This window comes from Tamandua tetradactyla, chromosome 7 (genome assembly GCF_023851605.1).
Source record: "Tamandua tetradactyla isolate mTamTet1 chromosome 7, mTamTet1.pri, whole genome shotgun sequence".
Lineage (NCBI taxonomy): Eukaryota > Metazoa > Chordata > Mammalia > Pilosa > Myrmecophagidae > Tamandua > Tamandua tetradactyla.
The window spans coordinates 110,796,829-110,819,433 of record NC_135333.1 but is presented as its reverse complement, the minus strand read 5'-3'; the positions used below and the strand labels follow the sequence as shown (position 1 = coordinate 110,819,433).

Below are 22,605 nucleotides of genomic sequence, written 5' to 3'. Positions count from 1 at the left end.
TGGCTGTATATTTGAATTAACTGCACATGCTTCTGCTCCCACAAAAGCCTACTTTGATAAAGGCAGGGGTTGGGGAGAGGAATGGGAAAAGCCCTGGGCTGTATATTTGACTGAGAAAATTCCCAGCTTTTTGTATGTGGCAAGTTGGAGCTACAGAATGGAAGGCCTATGTGGGGTCCTTGTTTCTATTTACACCTGCAATAGAAACTTTATCATGTCCCACTGCCAGGCACTGCTAGCAAGCTACACCATACCCCAAGCCCCAGATTCAGCTGTGCCCCTGAATTTAACACAAACAACAGAAAAGGTTAAGCATTTTCTTTATTTTTTACAAATTAAGACTATGTAGATTTCATATATTTCTGAATCAAAAACACCTTTGTCTTCACAGTATGAGTTAGAGAATGCAGCCTGAGCTGAAAAACAAGGAACTAGAAAAGAAAGTGATAATTACAGTGATTACTGTATTAAAAACCAGTTAGGCATTTTCTTTAAAAGTTTTTTTTTAATATCTTGTCATTCTTGGCACTGTTTCTAAAGAAAAACTCCTTTATCCCAAGCAAAAAAGCACAAGAGGTGGAGTTTGGCTTCAGGAGATTTAACTCAGATTCTCAGGCCGGGCAGAGCATCACCAAATTTATGGAGAGCTGCTAATGGGGGCTTAAGAGGAAGGAAGTCCCTTTACTAAGTTCTCAAGCCAGAGGATGGAGGCAGCAGCTGAATCAGATGGCATCCCCTGTGGAGGTGAGCCGTTCTGGGCAGCACATCACCCCAGAAATAAACAGCCTGGGAACAGTTTCATAGGATGGCAGTGACATGGTACACTCATGAACCAGCACCCATGGTTTCAAACTACACTGGTTGTAATCAGGGAGAACCAAAAATGGTATCTACTGGAAATGAGCTTTCAATGGTTTGGTTCCCCTTTCACTGAAGCCCTTTGAGTCTCCAGTCACAGCTGCTCCCATTGCTGCCTTTTGTGCTAGGTGACTGCAGTAGCAGAGGGAGGGGCTGGTGGTCTCACTAGCACTACGCAACCACAAAGCTTCAAGAAACCTGGTCTCACAGGTTTGGTTACCTGGCACCTGCCTGGAAGAAGGCTTCAGATTTCTGGAAACAGGTGAACAGACCAAAAACTAAAGTGCATCTGTAAAATGAACACTTACCTACTGCCTCAAATCTCTGGCCTGATCCAGATAGGGACAAAAATCTAATGAAGGACTGTTATGGATGCTGCCTCCCAGTTATCACAGCCCCATTCTGTTATCTGAACAAAGAACCGCTCAATTGGTAGAGATTTGTTCCCTCTATCTGAAATAAGTCATTATATATCTGTCTGGCAGGATTAGTTACAACTAGCCAGAGGCTCAACCATATCCCTTTCCTATTTTGCCTCTCTTGGAACGCTTAACCACAGCTACCTGGTGGAGGTCACTCACCAAGATGAACCAATAAAAAATAAAACAAAAAAACATACCAGGGAAAGTTTGTGAATTCTATGCTATACCTTGCCATACATAATCAGCCTTTCCATAAACGCCTGACAAGAAGTAGTAGAGTCTTCCCTTTGTGGTGAAATCCTCCCACCCCCACGGATGGAAAGCAGGCAGATTCCCTGAGGGTCAGGCAAGGGATGCGAAAGGGAACACAAGCTAATCTTATTCCTTTTGTGATGGCAAGGCATAAAGATGTGTTTGCCACACAAGCAGCAATTTGGGTAGTTCAGAGGAAGCAAAGCATCCACATCAATGAAGTCTCTTCATTTTCTTGGTAGGGGTTGACAAAAGCCCAGATATAATGAGCGTGGGTAACAATGGGACCAGCAAACTTCTTTCCAATGGAAAACACACTGCCCAGTCCCACTGGAAACTTGCACAACCAAACCATGCTGCAGAAGGAAGAGCAAAGTGGTTATCCACCCAACAGTTCAAGTCCACTTGGTGAAGCTCAGTCATTAGTAAAGCAGACTCCTGGAGTGTACTCCCTCTGCTGGTCCCATTCCTCCTGGTGATTTGGCTGCCTGAGCCAGGGAAGAGTTAGGAATGGGGTTGATAGAAAAGGAAATGGAGATGAACCCCAGGATTACAAAGCCAAACTCCAAACTATATCCTGCTAATCAGTTTTTTGATTAAAAAATTCAAAATAGAGAAAACCACAAAGTACAAAAGCTTTTCTGATGCTTTTCATTATCACAGAACACGCCACCTGTAATGTGTGCAAACAGGAAATGAGGAGTAGAGGAAGAGGAAGTCAAATTGGGAAAAGCTAGATGGTCATTTCATTTCTTCTGGTCATTTCATTTCTTCTCTTTCTTCTTGTCCTAAAAATAGAGGAAAAAATCATCCAATTAATTTTTGGCATCTGCCACTCAAGTTAATTCTTGAGTCAGCCAATAAGTGACTGCATTTGAATAGGGACTGGAAGGGAACAGGACAATAAAAAGGAATGAGAAGTGTTCCCTTCACTCAGCAAAAACTGAACCTTACTGTATGTCACTTGTGGTCCCTAAAGTTATTGTTTAGTAAAACTCTAGGGCTTTCACAACCACCACAGCTTAGAACCCTAACCAGTGAAAGCTACAGACTGGCAGTCTACTCTTGACAGTTAGACAAGAGGCCAAGATTATCACCAGCTTTCCATCAGGCCTGGAATGTGCGCCACCCTCAAGGGTGAGTGTAAATCCTGGGCATTAATCAACCTTCAGACACCTGCTTGGTGCTCAGTCTAACTGTGGCACAGCCCAGACAGAGAACCACCAATCCCTTCTAGTCATCTGATTCCATCATCGCCGCCCTGTCTACTGTTCCATAATAGGGTCTGTTTAAAGAAAAGCTTGTGGCTTCATTTGTTCACCTACTGCTTGACTAGACTGTTTTGATATTAACACTATACACAAAAATGGGAAAAAAATTTAAGAATTACAAATGGATATAATTGGTCTATTTCTGACATTTATTTACAAAAGCTGTTTTTACAAAATGAATATTACACAATATTCTCTGGGATATCTTACTCTGAGTAATAACTTATACAGCCTTTAAATTTTTCATATTATGATGTTTCTTGCTGCCACTGAAGCGCTTTCCCTTTTGATAGTACTAGTATCTCAGGGATTCGTAGTTTAAAAAAAGTTTGTTTTTACTTGTTCTTTTCCCTCCATCAGTGAAAGGCTTCTGGTTTACCTCTTTTTCAGTGGTCTGCCTTACAGATCCCCTGGATCTACAAGTGTGTGAGCAACCTCTCAAATCTGAAGCACACAAAGATACCAAGCTCAGGAACTATCCTCTCAGCTTTGGATGGTGGGGTGACTAACCTTCTCATTCATAGCCAGGATCATCATGAGTTTTCTGAATAGAGTAACAAAATCCAGGAAGAGATCAACGCAGTGCCTGAAAGAGAAAGAAAAGGAAAGCATGGGCTTTGGACTCAGATGTTTAAGTCTGAATCCTTGATCTACCACTAACTACTTACAAGAACTGTATCACTACATTAAAAAAATATATATGTATATCTTATTATTGTTGAAGGTTCAAAGAATACGGAAGCATAAAGAGTAAATGTTGGGCCAGGGTGGCTCAGCAGACAGAGTTCTTGCCTGCCATGCTGGAGATCGGGGTTTGATTCCCGGTGCCTGCCCATGTGAAAAAAAAAAAAGTGAAAGACTCCTTTCCTCTTCCCTACGTAGACGTAAAACTATACATAGCAGCTGTATAATATTAAATAAATTCCTGAAATTAAAAAACAAAACAATATATATAGTGCTCACTTTGACAGCACATAATACTAAAATTGAAACCATACAGAAAAGAAGTGTTCCTTTATTTGTGTGCATGGGCCAGGAATTGAACCTGGGTCTCCCACGTTGCAGGCAAGCATTCTACCACTGAATAATAATTATATATTTGAATGTGCTTGAAGAGGGAAGTTTTGGGTTGTATATATGTATATACATTACTAGAATTTTTTTTAAAAAAAACCATAGGACTGTGAAATACAGGTGGGTAAACCCTAATGTAAACCATGGACTATAGGTAATAGTACAATTATAAAGATGGTCTTTTATCAATTGTGGCAGATGTGCCATACTGGTGCAAGGTGTTAACAGGGTAACTGTATTTTATGCATGATTTTTCTGTACAACTACAACTTCTCTAATAAAAAGAAAAAAGTACAAATATACAAATAAAGATTACTAGTCCAACTTTTAAAAATTTGATGTCTTTCAGGAATTGAGAGAACTATACTATTTGGTGCATAGTTCCAGAACCATGGGTATCCTACCATTTTTAACTCCCTAAGCTTAGCCACCTATGGTCAGCCAGTGCCATCTAGTCCACTCTTATCCCTACTACCATGGACAGGAAGATGGGTCAGTTAAAGGATTATCCCAGATATTCAGAAGAGAGCCATGGAATGGAATGGCATACCTAACCCTTCATGATTGTTAAGGACCAGTTTTCACACTTACCAGATATAATCCTTATCTCCATTTTCAGCCTTTTCGATAATGAGTTGAGTATCAAAAAGGACAAAGCCACACATGACCAACAGTCCTAAATACAGGTTTGCCTAACAAAAGAATGAGATGAGATTACTATGTGGAAGAAGTTGCAGAGAAAAACACAGACATACTTTCTGGCACTTGGCCATTTGAAAGCACATCAGATGCTTACTCTATTGACCTTAACACTAATGGGAACTGAAATCTATGATGAAGACCACAGTATTTCCTAGACACAATTCTGTACTCATTTTTTTTTTTAGGTCAGTAGAAGAGCATCACCCATTTAACAAGGAGTCACTATTATCTCTGGAAGAGCTTTTCACCCATTTTAACAAGGAGCCAAGGCTGGATTGGCCATAGGCAAATGATCTCTGAGCAAACTGTCTTCTTTGTCTTCTTAGTCAGCTACACCCAACTGCTCTTCTGTCTGTATCTTCACCCACAGCAGAGGGCTCCATCCTAGGATGGTCAGTGGAGAAGCTTGAATGAAGAGCATTTCCCAACACAGTTAAGCATCCTGGAGGAATCTGATTCTAGTTTGCTTCAGAGTTAAGGAAGAAAAAGAAGCATGAGGCAACTAGCTGCTGGAAATTTATATGCAAAGACTCACCTGGAAAAGCCAAATGGATCCAAAGAAAAGATTCCCCAGGGAAGACAACAACATCAGGCTCATGGCTGACATCAAGGTACCTACAAGAGATGGCAAAAGGCTGTCTTAAGAGAAGCAAAAAAGAAGGAAGAACATTCCTTACTTTTCCCTAAAAACGAAAGTTTTCAATTTCAGCCCAACAGTCACAAGGGAGTTGGGGGGCGGGGAAAGAGAACTCTGGCTACAGCAGAGACTTTGCCCTGCTCTCCAGCTCACACTTACCTCCCAGGAAGAGGTAGCTACGGCGCCTAGCATAGAGTGCACTCAGGGTGAAACAGGTGAAAATCATTGCTGTTCCCATGAAGGCGGTGGGAAGGATACTATTAAAGAAAAAGACATTTAGATTAAGGGCTACAGGTATATATAGTCTATATATAAAAAGGATATTCATAACAGTAAAAAGATATAAGGCACTACTAAAATTCTTACCTGGTTCCTGGCCCATGCACCAAAAATAAATAAATAAATAAAATAAAACACCCGCAAAAAAAAACAAAAGAATTTACCTGGGATTGATGGCAATACACAATTCCAGGGCAGGGCCCAGGCCAACTCCTAGAAAACAAAACAAAACAAAACCCAGAACACAACATTGAAGCAATTCCTTATCTAAAACCTGAGAAAACAAACAAAATATGAGAACTAAAAGTAAGCCTCTCCTTCTTCCTCAAATGTTTTCAACAGAATGACTGATTATTTATAAACAATGCTGTAAAACTGTCCTTTTAGTTAATAAAACTCACGTTTGACTACAGAAGAATACAAAGTAGAAAAAATGAAACAGCCAGGTCACTTTTGAGCTAAATTTTAAGGCTGCAAAACTCTGAAGAGAGATGAAGAGGATTCTGAAGAGAACTGTAATGTGGGTCAGGTCAGGGATTAGAACAGAAGAAATGGATAAAGAGTAAAGCTGTGGCTTAGAAATGGATAAAGAGTAAAGCTGTGGCTTGTGGCCAACAACCGTGGAATCATGCAGGACTGATTTCCTTTGTAGCAAAAAAGGTCAGACCAGTTCTGCAGGTGGGCACCTGCCAAGTGGAGGGTGCAGTAACAATCTGCTCCAGTTCCAACATTTCCTCCACTCTGGCTACTCTTCTCTCTTTTGATAATCCCATCCCTTAATGCCTTCAAAAACTAGCCTTCTCTGATTCAAAATGTTAATCCCCAAGTCCCTTTCTTTATACAATTTCCTCAACACTGTACAGATTAGACTGTTCACTCAGAACAAGTGGTACTAACTCATATATTGCTTGGCAAGTATTTTTATTATGTAGCTTGAATCTTGTTTTCCTTGATGATAATTCTAGAACAGTTGCACTACTAATTTTTTTCTTCAGAATGAGCAAAGTGTTTTGTACAATAGGTCTCAATGTATGGCTTGAACGAACTGTTTGCAAGGCTCAGAACAGATGCTCCCATGACAGTTGCCAGTGTGGGCCCAACTAAGATTATCAGGCCTCGTTTAAGTTTCGTGTCTACCATTAACAAGTCATATCACCTAACGTTGATCCTCATTCATTCACACATGCCATACCTATTTCTGGATACAAAAGTAGAAGTTACAGTCCCTGGTCACAAAGCGCTCACCTTGTGGATGGGGAAGCAAGATATACCTATCTATATGTACTAAGGAAGCAATACAAGGTAAAACACATTAAACTATAAGACTGGCTAGAAGAAGCCAAAAAGGAGGATCACAGTGGAGAAAGACACTTCAGAGAAGACTCTACACAAAGAGAAGTCTGCTGAAGGAACTGTATGACAAACGGTGGCCACTGGAGTTAATCAGAATAAATACAAATTTCAGGCCTTAGTCTAAAGAGATATTAAAAATAATTTTTCCCCTCAAAATTAGACCAATCTCTTAACATACCTGTAAGGAAAGCAAACCCAGCAAGCAGTCCCAGTCTTTTTTGCTCAGTTTCACGGCTATGAGGTGTTGCCATCAGCCAAATCATCAATCCCAGGGAGCCCAGGGCAGAGAGGAGGCCAGCCTGTAAGAACCAGTCAATAATTAAATTCATGAAAGTATAGAATTTATTTAGCAAGAGAACTTGGTTCAAAAACTCAACTTTCTAACATTTGCTTCTAATATGGAGGCAGCGGAGAAGGCAATGTTTTCTTAGCAGTGGGGACTGAAAAAAGAAACCAGAAGCCTTGAAGAAACAGGATTAGGACCGTGGTGGACACTGAAAGCTCACCTGCTAGGACCCAACTAACCAAGTCAAACTATGAGCGAGTCTTTCCCCAGAAAGGGAAGATATGAACCAAAATGACAGATGCTTGAAATATATTCCAATCTGTAGAACAAACAAGTGGAAATGACCCCTTTTTGATCTCTCTCTCTCACACATACACACACACACAACTGAGAGGGTAAGCACCAAAATATTAACAGTAATTATTTCTGGGTGCTGGAAGTATGGAGGCTTTTTAATACTTTATTGCTAGTCTGTCTTCCCAGTTTCAAAAGGAACATGTATTAGTTTTGTAATTAAAAAAAAGTAGTGGGAAAAACCATAGGCATTAAGAAAAGAAGGAAATCACCAGAAATGGATGTAGATACTGAAGTTTATTCTTTCCTTCCTTTAAAGGTATTTTCCTACATTACTTAAAAAAACCACAACCAGAAACCAAAAGGACTAACCCTGCCTAAAAAGTAGGGATATGATGCATCCCTAAACCTGAAGGATCAAATTCCTATCCTTTTGTGTTGTCATTTTGCATACAACTCTTGTCAAGAAATACCTGACAATAGTTCCCTTCAGTAGTAGCAAATGTCAGCACACACACACACACACAAACATATCTATATTTACCATAAAAGGACAAGGCTTGGTTAGTGAGAACTTGAACCTCTATGTCCACAAATGTCCCTTCTACTCCTGTTGGCCAAACCCAAAATCTCCTTCGAACGTAAGAAAACCAGTTGTTGAAGGTCTTCACTCAATTATGCAGATATTGATATATGAGAGTATAAAAGAGGTCAAATCCTTAGCAGTCTCAACCCTGCCTTTGCTGATAATTGTACAATCAATGTTTTGTATCCATGTACACTGAAGTCATTCAGGCAGAAAAGAGGAAGAATAGAAGAAAAAATAAAAAGGCCACTGTGCATAGTAACTCCAGTATGCATGTCATCATGCCACTACAAGGTAGGGGTGGGATGGGTTGCCTGCAAGTTAGTACACCATTCGGTGTCTGGTTAAAACATTCTGTTTTCAGTATCTAGAGGGAGCACAGTTCCCAGAAAATTTAAATGGCTTTACCTGTCATGACTTAATGGCTGGCTAAGTGCAGATCCCAAACTACCGATAAGGATTAAGGAGCGTAGCCTTGCTGAGCTGGTTTCTTCCTAATACAATTTTTACCACAGCAACCACAAGAGAAAACTGCTCTTACCTGAATGAAATGAGTGACCACATGGACATAGGCTCCCGCAGCCGCCACAAACATACATAGTGCAAAACTGGCATAGACCTTCTTTAGGTGCTGCTGTGTCAAGGGGGTTCTAGGAAAGGATGTTAATAATGACCATCACTCCAGAACCAATTTCATCCATAAGCTAAGAATCATTTCCCTTCTCCTCCCCTTCTGGGGAATATGTGAAAGTTATATTACAAATAGTTTGATATATTTTGGAAAGAACATATTATAGTAAAAAAAATGTCTTGAAATTATGGTAATAGAGAATCTTAAATACTGAGGAAAAGCCAAAATCCCTTACCCTTTGGGTACTGGAATAATTTAAAAGTACCCCTTTTAATTAAAGGATAAAAGAATCTGGGTACTTTTATTAGTTACTCTGGATTCTAGCACAGTTAATTTGTTAGCTTTCATATATAAAAGTTAAGTTAGGAAAAAGAAACCATATATGAATTAAAATGCAATGCAGTAAGAAACCTCAGTCAAGGTCAAAACACTTACATGTGGGAAAATTTAAAGAGTGCATCAAAGTTGATCTTCCGATCAAATATGTTCATGGTGCCAGAGTCTGTGGGAGACAGCCTCTGCTCTGGAAAATCAAGAATAAAAGGAAGAGAATTTATTTTAAAAGTAAGAGAGTTTATTTTAAAGGTGTGTGACATACAACATAGTATGAATAACTTTTTTAATAAAAAATATTAATAACTTATGAGTTTGGGAAAAAAAAGTTATCCAAAATCCTGAAGTCCAGGGCGGGGGTGGGTGGAGGGGGAGGGGATGGATAGAAATGTAACAAAATAACATTGCAGTGGCTAAGAGATTTCAAATAAAGTTGAGAGGCTATTCTGGAGGTTACTCTTATGCAAGCTTCAGCTAGATATTGCAAATTGCCACAGTATACCAAGTCCCCAAAAAACGGTGTTCCTGAAAACCCTAAAGGATACCCAGGGCTCTATCTGAGACTCTGTAACAGTTTCACTCAAAGTTTATTTTTCAGAAAACTAAAACCTCCAGTTTGTTCCTATGCCAGAGAAGTCCTGAAATCCAGAGGCACTTGTCTCTCCAAAAGCATCAATTATATCTGCCTACCCCATAATGTTGACACTACTTCTCAATATGAAAAAGTTAGATGGGTCATTGCCCAAATATACCTAAAGATACAGAGAAGAATCAAACGAGATGGAGGAGTTGTAACAGTGAAAACAGGACTTAAATTAGTATGACTACTGAATCATTTTATTGACTTTTTTTTTTTAGTCTCCAGTGTATTATAAGAGCAGCTAGAAGAAAATACCTGAAATTGTGGAACTGCCACCCATATCATCCTTTGAAGTTTGTTCTATAAGTATTTATTAAAATGTACTTTGGGGCGGGCCGCGGTGGCTCAGCGGGCAAAGTGCTTGCCTGCTATGCCGGAGGACCTCGGTTCGATTCCCGGCCCCAGCCCATGTAACAAAAAAACGGAGAAACAGAATACAGTAAAACAAGAAAATGTTTAAAAATGTTTCCCTTTCTTCCTTCCTTCCTTCCTTCTATAAAAAAAAAAAAAAAAAAAAAGTACTTTGAATCCTATCACTTTTCTGCAAATATATTTCACAATAAAAAAGTTTTTAAAATTTTATTGTCCAAACCAACCATTTTCATTTTTAAATATTTTCTTATAGAATGCACATTTGTTACTTTAATCAACCACTTTAAAGGAGACAAAGGAAATAAACCCATCTTCTTCTCCCCCAAACTATTAAGGTACTATCACTTCATTTTATTTCTATTTGTTCAGAGGATAATTTGCCACTTTAAAAGATAGTATGTTTCTTATAGAAATTCTCAATTAGTAACCGAGTTAAAGAGACATAGTCATCATCAAAGAACTTGATCAAGAAAGTAAAAAGACAGCCTACACAATGGGAGACAATATTTGGAAATGACATATCAGATAAAGGTCTAGTATCCAGAATTTATAAAGAGATTGTTCAACTCAACAACAAAAAGACAGCCAATCCAATTACACAATGGGAAGAAGACTTGAACAGACACTTCTCAGAAGAGGAAATACAAATGGCCAAAAGGCACATGAAGAGATGCTAGAAGTCCCTGGCCTTTAGAGAAATGCAAATCAAAACCACAATGAGATATCATCTCACACCCACCAGAATGGCCATTATCAACAAAACAGAAAATGACAAGTGCTGGAGAGGATGTAGAGAAAGAGGCACACTTATCCACTGTTGGTGGGAATGTCAAATGGTGCAACCACTGTGGAAGGCAGTTTGGCGGTTCCTCAAAAAGCTGAATATAGAATTGCCATACGACCCAGCAATACCATTGCTAGGTATCTACTCAGAGGACTTAAGGGCAAAGACACAAACGGACATTTGCACACCAATGTTTATGGCAGCATTATTTACAATTGCAAGGAGATGGAAACAGACAAAATGTCCATCAACAGAAGAATGGCTAAACAAACTATGGTATATACATACGATGGAATATTATGCAGCTCTAAGACAGAATAAACTTATGAAGTATGTAACAACATGGATGGACCTAGAGAACATTATGCTGAGTGAGACTAGCCAAAAACTAAAGGACAAATACTGTATGGTCTCACTGATATGAACCAACATTAGTGAATATACTTGGAATATGTCATTGGTAACAGAGACCATCAGGAGATAGAAATAGGGTAAGATAGTGGGTAATTGGAGCTGAAGGGATACAGACTGTGCAACAGGACTGGATACAAAAACTCAAAAATGGACAGCACAATACCACCTAACTGTAACATAATTCTGTTAAAACACTGAATGAAGCTGCATGTGAGAATGATAGAGGGAGGAAGGATGGGGACATAAATGAAATCAGAAAGAAAGAAGGATGTTAAAAATCGAGATGGTATAATCTAGGAATGCCTAGAGTGTATAATAATAGTGAAATGTACAATGTACAAATTTTAAAAATGTTTTTGCATGAGGAAGAACAAAGGATTGTCATTATTGCAGGGTGCTGAAAATAGATGATAACTAATACTTCAAAATGTCACATTATGTGTAAGACTAAAGCAAAAAATGTTTATTTGTTACAAAATTTAGATTTTGACTAGAGCATTTCCTAATATAACTCATGTAGATAGTTTGACTGAATGTCATAAGTACTTGGAATCTCAGGTAGGACATGAGATTTTGTTGGTTTGTCCAGAGTGATCCCCCGATGAATCCCAGAATGATTTGATCATTGACTGGAAAAGTATTTGCAAGCCCCCTTCGGGGAATGGTGAGAATGGGGAGAAATTCAACTTCCCCAAGTTGAATTCTTGATATTCTCACAAGCAGTGTGGACAACCAAAGCAATAGGCTGAGCCCCCAGTCTTGGGGTTTGTTCACATGAAACTTAACCCCACAAAGGATAGGTCAAGTCTACTTAAAATTTAGGCCTAAGAGTCACCTCCAAGAGAGTCTCTTTTGTTGCTCAGATGTGGCTTCTCTCTCCAGCCAATATGATGAGCAGTCTCACCACCCTCCCCCTCTCTGCGTGGGACATGACTCCTAGGGGTGTGGAACTTCCTGGCAATGTGGGACAAAGATCCTGGTATGAGCTGAAACTCAGCATCAAAGGACTGAGAAAAACCCTAGAATGAGCTGAGAATTAACATCAAGAGACACAGAGAACCTTCTCGACCAAAAGGGGGAAGAGTAAAATGAGACAAAGTGTCAATGGCTGAGAGATTCCAAACAGAGTTGAGAGGTTATCCTGGAGGTTATTCTTACGCATTAAGTAGATATCACCTTGTTGTTCAAGATGTAGTGGAGAAGCTGGAGGGATCTGCCTGAAAATGTAGAGCTGTGTTCCAGTAGCCATGTTTCTTGATGATGATTGAACAATAATACAGCTTTCACAATGAGACTCTGTGAATGTGAAAACCTTATGTCTGATGCTCCTTTTAGCTACTATATCAACAGAAGAGTAGAACATATGGAACAAAAATAAATAATAGGGGGAACAAATGTTAAAATAAATTTAGTTTGAAATGATAGTGGTAAATGAAAGCGAGGGGTAAAGGGTATGGTACGTATAGTTTTTTTTCTCTATTATCATTTTATTTCTTTTTCTGTTGTCTTTTTATTTCTTTTTCTAAATCGATGCAAATGTACTAAGAAATGATGAATATGCAACTAAGTGATGATATTAAGAATTACTGATTATATATGTAGAATGGAATGATTTCTAAATGTTTTGTTTGTTAATTTTTTTAAATTAATTAAAAAAAAGAGACATAGTCATGAACATAAAGCAATTTCATGTCAACTTGTTTTAAGGTATCAGAGAATTCCCTCAGGAAAGGCAGAGACCTTCAAAGACTAAAAAATAAAATCTATAAAGGTAGGTCTCACACAAGGACTTGCATTTAAAATATGCACATGAAGAAGAAACTCTAACATGTCTTACAGAACTGAATAAAAGGGATTCCTAATTTTAAAAGGAAACAAGCTCCTAAACCTCTACGAAAATGGAATTTATGCGAAAGGATTCTTTTTTTTGCTTTTAAACATAATTTCAGCATCTTTCCTACAGAAAAACTGCAACAGAACAAGGAATTCCTGTATATCCTTCACCCAGAAATCCTAATGTTAATATTTCAACACATATGCTTTATCCTCCATTTCCCCAGCAATATATAAAATATTTGAACTAAATATTGTTTTTCCTAACCATGCAGACACAATGCCTCTCTACCTCTAAATACTTTAGTGGGTACATCCTAAAAACAACGATCAAAATCAGGAAATTAACACAAATATAACACTATTTGGCTCATCTACAGATCTTATTCAGATTTTGTCAACTGTCTCAATATGTCAGAAAGGATATTTAAAGACATTTTTAAATTGAACTATATCTAAGCTACATCAGAACAATACCATAAAGTCAGGTTCTTAAGTTTTACTCCTCCCCATCACACATGCCATTCTCAATAAACATATTCAATAGAACTAAAAATCTAATCAAGGCATTTTATCTTTCCCAAGTATAAATCCTCCAAATTCTTATTAGACCTATGGTAATCTCAGCCATTTCAAAACAACCAAAATGAGGTGGGGGTTCAAACACAAAGAGTAACCTGCTGAAAGGCCAATTACCTATGCCTACTCTGATCAACATCTAGGCCAATGTTCAGCAAATTAATCTAGGTAACAAAAGTAATAATCCCCAAATCGATTTCCTGAGGAATCCTGGGCCAAGGCAAAGATGCCACTCTTATAGCTCCCCAACATCACGGCCGCTTGTTTTCTGAGGCTTTCTCCCAAACACGACACTCTTACGATGGCTGGATTCTCAGGTTTTACTTTTCCTTTCCTTATCAACATTCCTACTCACCTGATACTTTCGCTATTCCTGTTCTTAAGGATGGACAGAGTAAGAAGCTGCAAGAAGCTGCAGAATCTACTAAAGCTATTGCTTTCACCTCTAAGTCACAGAACTCTGGGCCCTCTTGATCTAAATGGTGCAATTATTGCAGGCTGTTGCACAGCCAACCACAGCCTTCCATAACCATGATGAATTCATCCTCTAGAGAGCACACTTACAGGATGGCAGAATCCACAGTCTGGAAAGTGTCTTTGTTTAAAGCTTCAATTAACACCCCTAATGACATCCCCAGACAGAACTTGCAATAATACTGAAGCAACACTTGGAGCCAAGTTCTTAGTATTCACAACAGCAACGGTAAATTATCTCTTGCTTCCAATTTCAAGAGTTTAAAAAGATGTGGGGGTGGGTGGGGGTGGGGGGTGGGGAATGACAGGCAAATCCTCAGATACCCAGGGGATTGTTAGTCAGAAACAGGCAACACTCACGTAACCAGAGCCCACTCAGTGGAAATTGTGGGAGGGAACAACGGGAGAAACTGTCAGTTCTGCTCTAACATTTCCCAAGGGGTACTAAGGGCCTCTTTCTGGGGTTCTCTGACAAGCACTGATGAATAAACCCAAACCATCAAAGGTTATGTGAGTGAGTGTGGGGGGGGAGGGGGAGGGGGTCGGAAGGGTCGTCAAACAGGAGTTTATCCCTGATTTTGTTGTGACTTAAAACATAAAAATTAAAAACCTCAGTTTTCCAACATCACTACTTATTTCAAATCTTAAACATGTAACTACCACATTTTCTGAGTGCAAAGGTGCACAGCAGTTTTATGGAGGAAAAAAGAAACACAACAGAAGTATACATTTAATGAAGTAAGACATCTTTTTATTTCAGAAATGTTAAAATGGGGGTTAGGTCTTAGAGAATCAGTAAATATGATAATTTACTCTAGATCTGTTCTAAACCGACAGATATGTAATGAGAGAAAACTGTTTTTAGAAGTTTGCCAGATGGAATAAATTCATCAGGTTTCTATCTTAGCCTCAACTAGCTGTGCCCAGAAGCTGTACAGTAAAGATACCAACATTTCAAGGGCTAATATGCAAACTCAGCTGCACAAGATTAAACTGCATTCATAACTCAGTAAAAGCAGCTCCCACTCTGAAAGTATTTTGAGCCCCAGAACAGTCTGCTCTCAACAGAACTTTAAGTATTCAAAACCATTAACCAAGTAACATTCCAGACAGTCCACCTTAAAAATTTTCTTTTTTTAAAAAAGCATATATTCTTATCAATGAACACCTACATTTTATTAAACCCCTCTTTTTTTTCTGTTCCAGTTATCTTCCCTACCCTTGCCCTAAAATGCAAGATTATCATCAAAGGCCAAAAAAAAAAAAAAAAAAAAAGAAAGAAAAAGAAAAGCAAGATTATTACCTAGGGCCAAGCCTTCAATTAAAACAAAACACTCTACAATTTTGTTCTAACATCTAAGTACATTGGGTATGAAACATGCCTCTGTGGCCAAAAGCTATGCAAAACAGAAGCCATCAAGCATTTGGCATGCATTTAAAAAAATCTTTCCTTTTGAAAAATAAAAGTCTACTGAATGCTGGAGGCAGGACAGCAGCTGCCTCAGAGTATACAGTGTAAGGATACTTTACCAGCAGGTCAAAAGAACAGTGTTGACTAATTTAATTAAAGATTAGTTTGTAAACTACATGGTTCTTGATTCCTGTGATTAATTCAACCTTCTTGACACTCAGAAGAAAAACCTCATGTGACTGTAAAAAGGGGGCAGAATTTTCCAGTAATTCTTTCTACTGATTAGCTTTTGGACTCAAGAAAACCAGTCCCTGGCACAGTGGTTAAGAAAATGGCCTGCTGAATTTGAATCCAAGCTGCTATCTTCTCAGCTGTGTGACATACAGAAAGTTTCTGGCACTCAACCTCTGTGTGCTTCAGTTTCCTCATCGGTACAAAAAAACAGGAAAATACAATATTCCCCACTCAAGAGGGTTGAGAATTAAGTGAGATAATACAACTAAAGTGAAGTGCTTAGAATAGTGCTTTATACATACAAAAACTTAAAATATTTTATTGCAGTAATCTAGAAAATTTGAGAACTGTTACATCTTTGGTATTTATAAATGCATTACTTTCTGTGGGGGTCATGCTACAGAGGGACTTACAGGATCAGAAAATACAAGCTGAACCATTCTAGCATATTTTAATATAAATAAAATGCCCTGATGCAGAGGTAAAAATAAATCCAAGAACTCTTTGTTGCGAAACTATAAGTTGTTTTTTCCCCATCATTCTGCACTTTCTTTCACTATATCAAGGTTTATGATCTTTAGGATGGTATATTTACATTTATCATATGTGCTTTTTAATTTCTTGGCGTGAAAGAATCCATGGCAAAAATCAGATACAAGGTCTTAACATACTCTAGTTCTTGGTTTAATGAATTTGACCTTTTAAATGATATAAATATTTCTATGAAGTTGTTTTAATAAAAGCAACAATTCTTAATTTTTACTTGAAACACTGCTTTTAAAAAATATAATAGTAAAGATTGAGGTATAAACTTTAAAAAAAATACTTAGTCTTTTTTGCACAAAAACTGGTCATCATGTATGTTCAGGAACTTCTGATACCCAATTACTATTCACTTTGCCTCTATTTACAGTTAATGGTCTTTAGGGTCAAGATTCTGATTGTATTCTGAGTTTAATACTAGTAAACCATTTTTATTATCAGTATAAATGCCCTCATTCTCTTGTTCTCAGTACAATCCATTGAAAACATCTGATTCTCCCTTTTAAAAAGCTAGTTTTAGAAGATATTTATCCCAGGTTTAATTTACATATGCACTGTAAATTACTTTTTAAAAAACTTATTAAACCATTAACTCACATCTACTCTATAAACCCTGAAGGCTTGATACCTGCCCAAACATCAGAGTAAAATTAAAGGGGAGGGGGGTGTCTAAGAAAATTTAAACTGGGATTTAAAGGAACTTGATAAATATTATTATTGCTTGAAGTTATTTTTGTTTAAACAACATGTCTCTCCACTGGCACATTTGTACTGTACCTCCTGTCCCAAAGGGCCATAAGGCATTCTGAGACAGCCTAATAGCCACTACCTGTTATCTGATATGGTAGAGAAGTAAATGGTCATTAGCTTGATGTTTTCCTTGCCACTCCCAGAAGGTGGGTGGTTAGTTTAGGTTCAGGACAATCCTAACAATTTCATTTCTGGGAAATGGATTGGGATTTGATGATCTCAGATCTGATGGATCCTAGAGTTTCCAGTCTCTCCCTTAACCCAAAAAAAAATAACGCTGAATTAGTTAACACTGAATCCTTTCTAGGGGGATCCCGCAAACAAACCAGTTAACTGAAGATGGAATGAGTAGCTACTGCCTTCAATATATTATCGTTTGTACCAAACTCCGACACTACTGAATTTCCCTCTCCATAACCACAATGGTTTTTGTTTGACAGAAGTGAATCATAAGAAGGTCACAATATCTTAAATACTTCAAGTATAAACCAGCAATCCCTTTCCAACACTATATTTAACCCAAATAATTAACAACTATAGATTAGGACAAACATACTCATTTGACCCGCCCCTTTAAAAGTCCTTTTTTCAAGTGTTCTGAATTCCAGTTAATTGCGCAGAAACTCTCTCACATTAGTGAGAGAGGTTGTGAGGACCCTGAGAGCACAGTTTACCTCTGATTCAGCTCCAACATCCCCCAGAATTAAGCACAACGAAGAATCTCCAGATCCATTATCAGGTCAAGAGTGATGCAATCTGAAGTCAATATTCCTCAGCTGGCTCAGAGCAGACCCTACCTCCAGGAGGCCCTAGAAGCCAATCTCTACATCCCTTCTCTCTCTGGTCTTGATATTGTCTTTGGAAAATAAAAATGAGTATAAAAACTACAAAAGGCTCTATGAAATTTGTTTAGAAATTTGGAGGTGGGAAAGACAAAACAGAAAATGCTAATACCAGATTCACAGTCAATTCAACATAACAGTGGAAAATTTAGAAGACTGAGTACCACGATCCTAGTTAAAATGCAAATCTCCAGAGAGTACTCTTGAGTAGGCTATGAAATAAAGTGAAACTCTTTAAGCTGGCATTAGTATCTACCATAATACCACTAACTGCATTTACATAAAATCTTACAACTTTCAAAGTGCCTTTTTACATTTTTTTTTTCTTTTTTACATGGGCAGGCTCCAGGAATTGAACCCGGGTCTACGGCATGGCAGGTGAGAATTCTGTCACTTAACCACCATTGCACAGCCCTCAAAGTGCTTTTTATATACAACAACCCCTTCTATCTCCATAACAATCCAAGAGGAAAGGGCAACAATGATTAATTCCTTCTTTAAAAACTAAAAAAGCAGCATAATAGTGGCAAGAGCACTGGATTTGTAGACACTGTCCTGCCATTTTCTACCATATAACCTTGGGGAATTCATTTCACCTAAGGCCATCTCAGCTTTTGCATCTGTAAAATAAGGGTGATGATTAATAACTATTCTACCAAGCTCTGCAGCTCATTAAATGTCATTAAGAAAATTTGTGGGAAATCATTGTAAAATGCTAAACAGAAAATAGTAATTATTGACTTGACCAACATCAGAAAGTTAAACAGCAGAGGTAGAACCAGATCCAGGGTCTTCTGATCTTTAAATTTAAAGTCCAGTGCTCTTTCTACTATCCCACCCTACAAAAGGAAAAGTTTTCATTAAAGCAATCCCAGCCACAGGTCAAGAGAGTCGTTATATACACACTTCTCTGTGTTTTTTAAAAAATGTTCATGTGTTTCTAAATATTTCTAAAATGAACATGAACTATATCCACAATCAGAAAAAATGGAAGTGTTTTTATCTGGATTAATTTTACCCTTATTGTTTAAGAGAGTAGGATTTCAGGTCGACAGTGGGGGAGAGACAGGAGGAAAGTACTGAACAGTGTTCCATAACAAGATGAATAATGGAAGAAGGAAACTCTGGATCCAAATTACAGACTGCATTTCTAAACGATTAATCCGTGATGTCCCCACTGGAAGAAAACAGCAAACAGAATCTAAATATCAACTTTTTCTTGAAACCAAAACAAAAATATTAGCTAGAGGAAAAAGGAAAACCAAACAGTAAATACAGTAACTACATAAAAGTATATTTCCAGAAGCATCTGATTACGCAATTCAGATAACCTTTCCTGAACAAAATTCTTACACTACACATACAATTGAAAGACATAACTAGAAATAAATATCAATAAGTAACTAGAAAAGTCCATTCTCCATTAACCTTTAACCTTAAAATTCATGCCTGTTTCAGGCCCAGTCAGCTCTTCTATCGAGTTATATATTCACAAGTTAACCTTTGTTGGGACAAGTTCAGAGGGGTTTGTTGTTGTTTGGTCAATGAAAGGCTGGTGGAGTACGCAACCGTGGCTGGTACAGTGTAGCAAATTCCACAACTTAATAAACTATTAAAGCTATTTAATAAACCTATTTATTACCATACCAAAGGCTGGGGAGCTACGCAACCTTGGCTGGCACAGTGTAGCAAATTCCACAATATCCTTGGATATGCAGAATACCAAAACCTATTTATTACCATAGCTCCAGCAAGTAGATCCAAGAAAAAAAAAAAAAAACCAACCGCTCAACAACGCCCTTCCAGAACAGCTTTTGAGCAAGATGCCTACAAGGCTCAGAACCCAGCAAAGCCACCTCTCACCTGTCCAAAGGTAACCAATCAGACCAAAGCGGGGCCGCCCTGAGGGGCCCGGTTAAGCTCTGGTCTCTTCTCTCCTCACGCCTCTGCTGTTAGCTTCGAGCAACTAAGGAGCCTCGCGTGTCACAGACGAGTGTGACATCACCCGCCCCGCCGTGACAGGGCAGCCTGCCAGACCAGGCCCTTGCTCAAGCCTGGGCCCCGAGGCCCGGGCGCTCATCCACAGGCAGCCGGATTACAGGACCCGCAGCGCAGCAGCGACCGGTCGGGTGGGGCGGGGGTGACTACAGGCGTGCGAGGTTTCATTTTCGTAGGTCTCGGAAAGAGGGGGCGGGGACGTATTCTGAGCTCAAGCGGTCAGGGCAGGGTCAAGAGGGCTCAGCGTCTACACTGGGCCGGAAAGGGAGAAGGGGGAGGCAGGCTAAGAATTGGCCCTCGGTAGCGCTCGGGTGTTAAAGAGACGCCTTGACGACGCAAAGGACCCCACAGACTCGCCCCTCGCCCCACCCCGCTCCCAAACAGCTGCGCATGCGCGACACTAATCCCATTGCCTCTCCCCTCCCAGCTTTCCGGAGTCCCGTCGCGGAACTGGGCCTCGTCACCCTAGATGGAGTCTGTCGGAAAACGGAGCCTATCCCCACTCCAACTCAGATAATAATTACAACTCCCGTCTTTTCTTCTCTCATTCCCACTCTGCCCAGTCCTAGCTTCAGACATACCGCCTTAACCGCCTTCCAAGAAGCAACGCGACTCCTCCAACACCGGATGTGCTACTGACTCCCAGGGTCGGCTCCAGACTCTTTATCTAGTATCCGCCCCTAGAGGAAGCCCCGCCCCACGTCCGTCTTAAAGCCAGACCTAATTGGCCACTGACCGCCTTTCTGCTTTTCCATTGGCTGTAGGTGCATAAACAATGGCCGCTTATTTCGGAACCATTAGCTTCGGCTCTCGTCCGTCAACACTCTGGCCACCAACCCGCGTCGTATCAAAATGTCTCCGCCTTCTTTCCCCACACTAAGGAAGAATGTTTGCCCTTTGCAGCCCCTGGCGAACAAGTTGAGGCCCCGCCCAAGACAACCGATAAGCAATGGAGCCCCCATAAAGCCTGATGGGATGGTGCTGCAAAGTCCCAGAGTTCTGGTTTTAGGTTTCGGGTGGGATGTTAAAGGAGGGAACGAGACTCAGACAACAATACACAAAAAAGTGCGCCCACAGAGACCGACTTCACTGTGAATATCTCTGTGGGAGCTAACGCTTCAAAGCACCTTTCAAGTCTCGACGCATTCTCCAGGAACGCTGGGAAGAAACAGCAGCCCCAGTCCTGCTTCAAATAAGTGGATCCCAACGTGGAGGTCATCTTCCAAGCCAAGTGGTGATCCTGGGCCGCGGGCGGGGCTGGCAGGCTGGCGGTATAGTCTTAGTCACAGTGGGTGGGGAAGGTGGGAGAGGGGCGAGGGCGACGGCGACCTGGCCGAGAGCTGTTCAGGCATCTTTTTTTTTTTTTTATTAATTAAAGAAAAAAAAGAAATTAACACAACATTTAGAAATCATTCCATTCTACATATGCAATCAGTAATTCTTAACATCATCACATAGATGCATGATCATCATTTCTTAGTACATTCAGGCATCTTCTTTGATCACCCAAGGGAGATCAAAGAGCTGGAGTTCCCTCGCTGAAACGACTCGTCTTTAGCAAGCAGCACAGTCAGTGCAAGAACTTCAGAGGAAGTTGAATATGTGGCATTACCTGTAAGGAGTTACGAAGCAGAAAAGAACTTTCTAAACTATCAGTAAAAATAAAAATACACTTTTTAAAAGTGATTTATCTTTCTAATAGCGCTATAAAAATAAAAAAATGGTTATATGAAGAGGTAATCAAAGGGTATGCAGCTAAAAAATATAGAAACTAAAGGATTTTGTGATTGCCAGGAAGTTAATGATATTTTCCTGGGGTTTTTGATGTTTGAGTTTTTTTTTCTCAGCATTTAAAAATCTATAATGTTTTCTTTTCTCATGCTAAATAAATATTCACTTTGTTACATAATTTTGTATTGTTTTTCTTAAATAGAGTCCTATGAATTGTATATGTTTTAGGCCCCACAAAACAGATCCTTCCCCCCACTTCCCTTATTTCACAGATGAGATAACAGGCCCACGGATGCAAAAGACGTTGCAAAATACAGGAGGAAATTTAGAGTAAGTATCTGATCAGTGTAAATTAGATCAAAATCCAGGATTTCGGAAATCACTTTCTGGAAGGATAGAATAGTTAACTTTTTAGTCAAGAATACAAATGTGCAGGGTATGATTTCAATATGCAAGTTCAGGTATGCAAAAAAATTTTAATTTTGTACTGCAAACTAATTTTTACTATGAATCCCATCTCACCAGAGCTGGAAAAAATACATTCTCTGTCCTACTTGAGGTTTTTCTTCCCCACCGCACCCCAATTTCTGCCACAATTCTGGGTCCAAAGTGCTGGGGAACAGGACCCATCTGTAATGAATCCACACAGGTTGCAAACCTTTGGACCAGTGTAACTCTTTCAGACACAGCAGCTGTTTCTATGCCATCATTAAGGCACAAGAAACCTTTTGTCAGACAGATTATATAGCTCTCTTCCTGGAAAAAATTAATTGCTAAGAATTTGGCCTGCACACTGTTGACTGACTTAAGTTATTCACTCTTTGAGCACCTACTATGTGCCAGATATTGTTTTACTAGGCAGTTGTGGATAGATCAATGAACAAAACACAAAGATCACTGCCTGTGCTGGTTTGAAGCTGTTATGTATCCCAGAAAAGGCCATGTTATTTTAATCCATTCTTGTGGGGGCAGCCCTATTGTGGGTGGGACTTTTGACTAGATTGTTTCTATTGAGACATGAC

General features: G+C 39.3%; 1 protein-coding gene and 1 long non-coding RNA gene across 3 annotated transcripts; one reads left to right on the top strand and one right to left on the bottom strand.

Annotated features, from left to right (window-relative positions):
- Positions 1-303: 303 nt before the first annotated feature.
- TMBIM6 (transmembrane BAX inhibitor motif containing 6) lies at positions 304-20,565 on the bottom strand. 2 transcript variants are annotated; one of them, XM_077170836.1, is made up of 10 exons: positions 20,434-20,565; positions 9,081-9,168; positions 8,556-8,664; positions 7,027-7,147; positions 5,660-5,708; positions 5,376-5,473; positions 5,115-5,194; positions 4,469-4,569; positions 3,314-3,389; positions 304-2,320 (listed from the first exon to the last, which is right to left on the bottom strand). In XM_077170836.1, the coding sequence occupies exons 2-10, from the start codon at positions 9,134-9,136 to the stop codon at positions 2,297-2,299; spliced, it is 714 nt and encodes a 237-aa protein (XP_077026951.1). In that variant the 5' UTR covers positions 9,137-9,168; positions 20,434-20,565; the 3' UTR covers positions 304-2,296. The 2 variants fall into 2 exon arrangements, with proteins under 2 accessions (XP_077026951.1, XP_077026952.1); XM_077170837.1 differs by lacking the exon at positions 20,434-20,565 and adding an exon at positions 19,718-19,845.
- On the top strand, positions 19,811-20,928 carry LOC143691792 (uncharacterized). Its single transcript, XR_013179693.1, has 2 exons — positions 19,811-20,024; positions 20,280-20,928. It is a non-coding gene; the product is annotated as an uncharacterized LOC143691792 (long non-coding RNA).
- Positions 20,929-22,605: the final 1,677 nt, after the last annotated feature.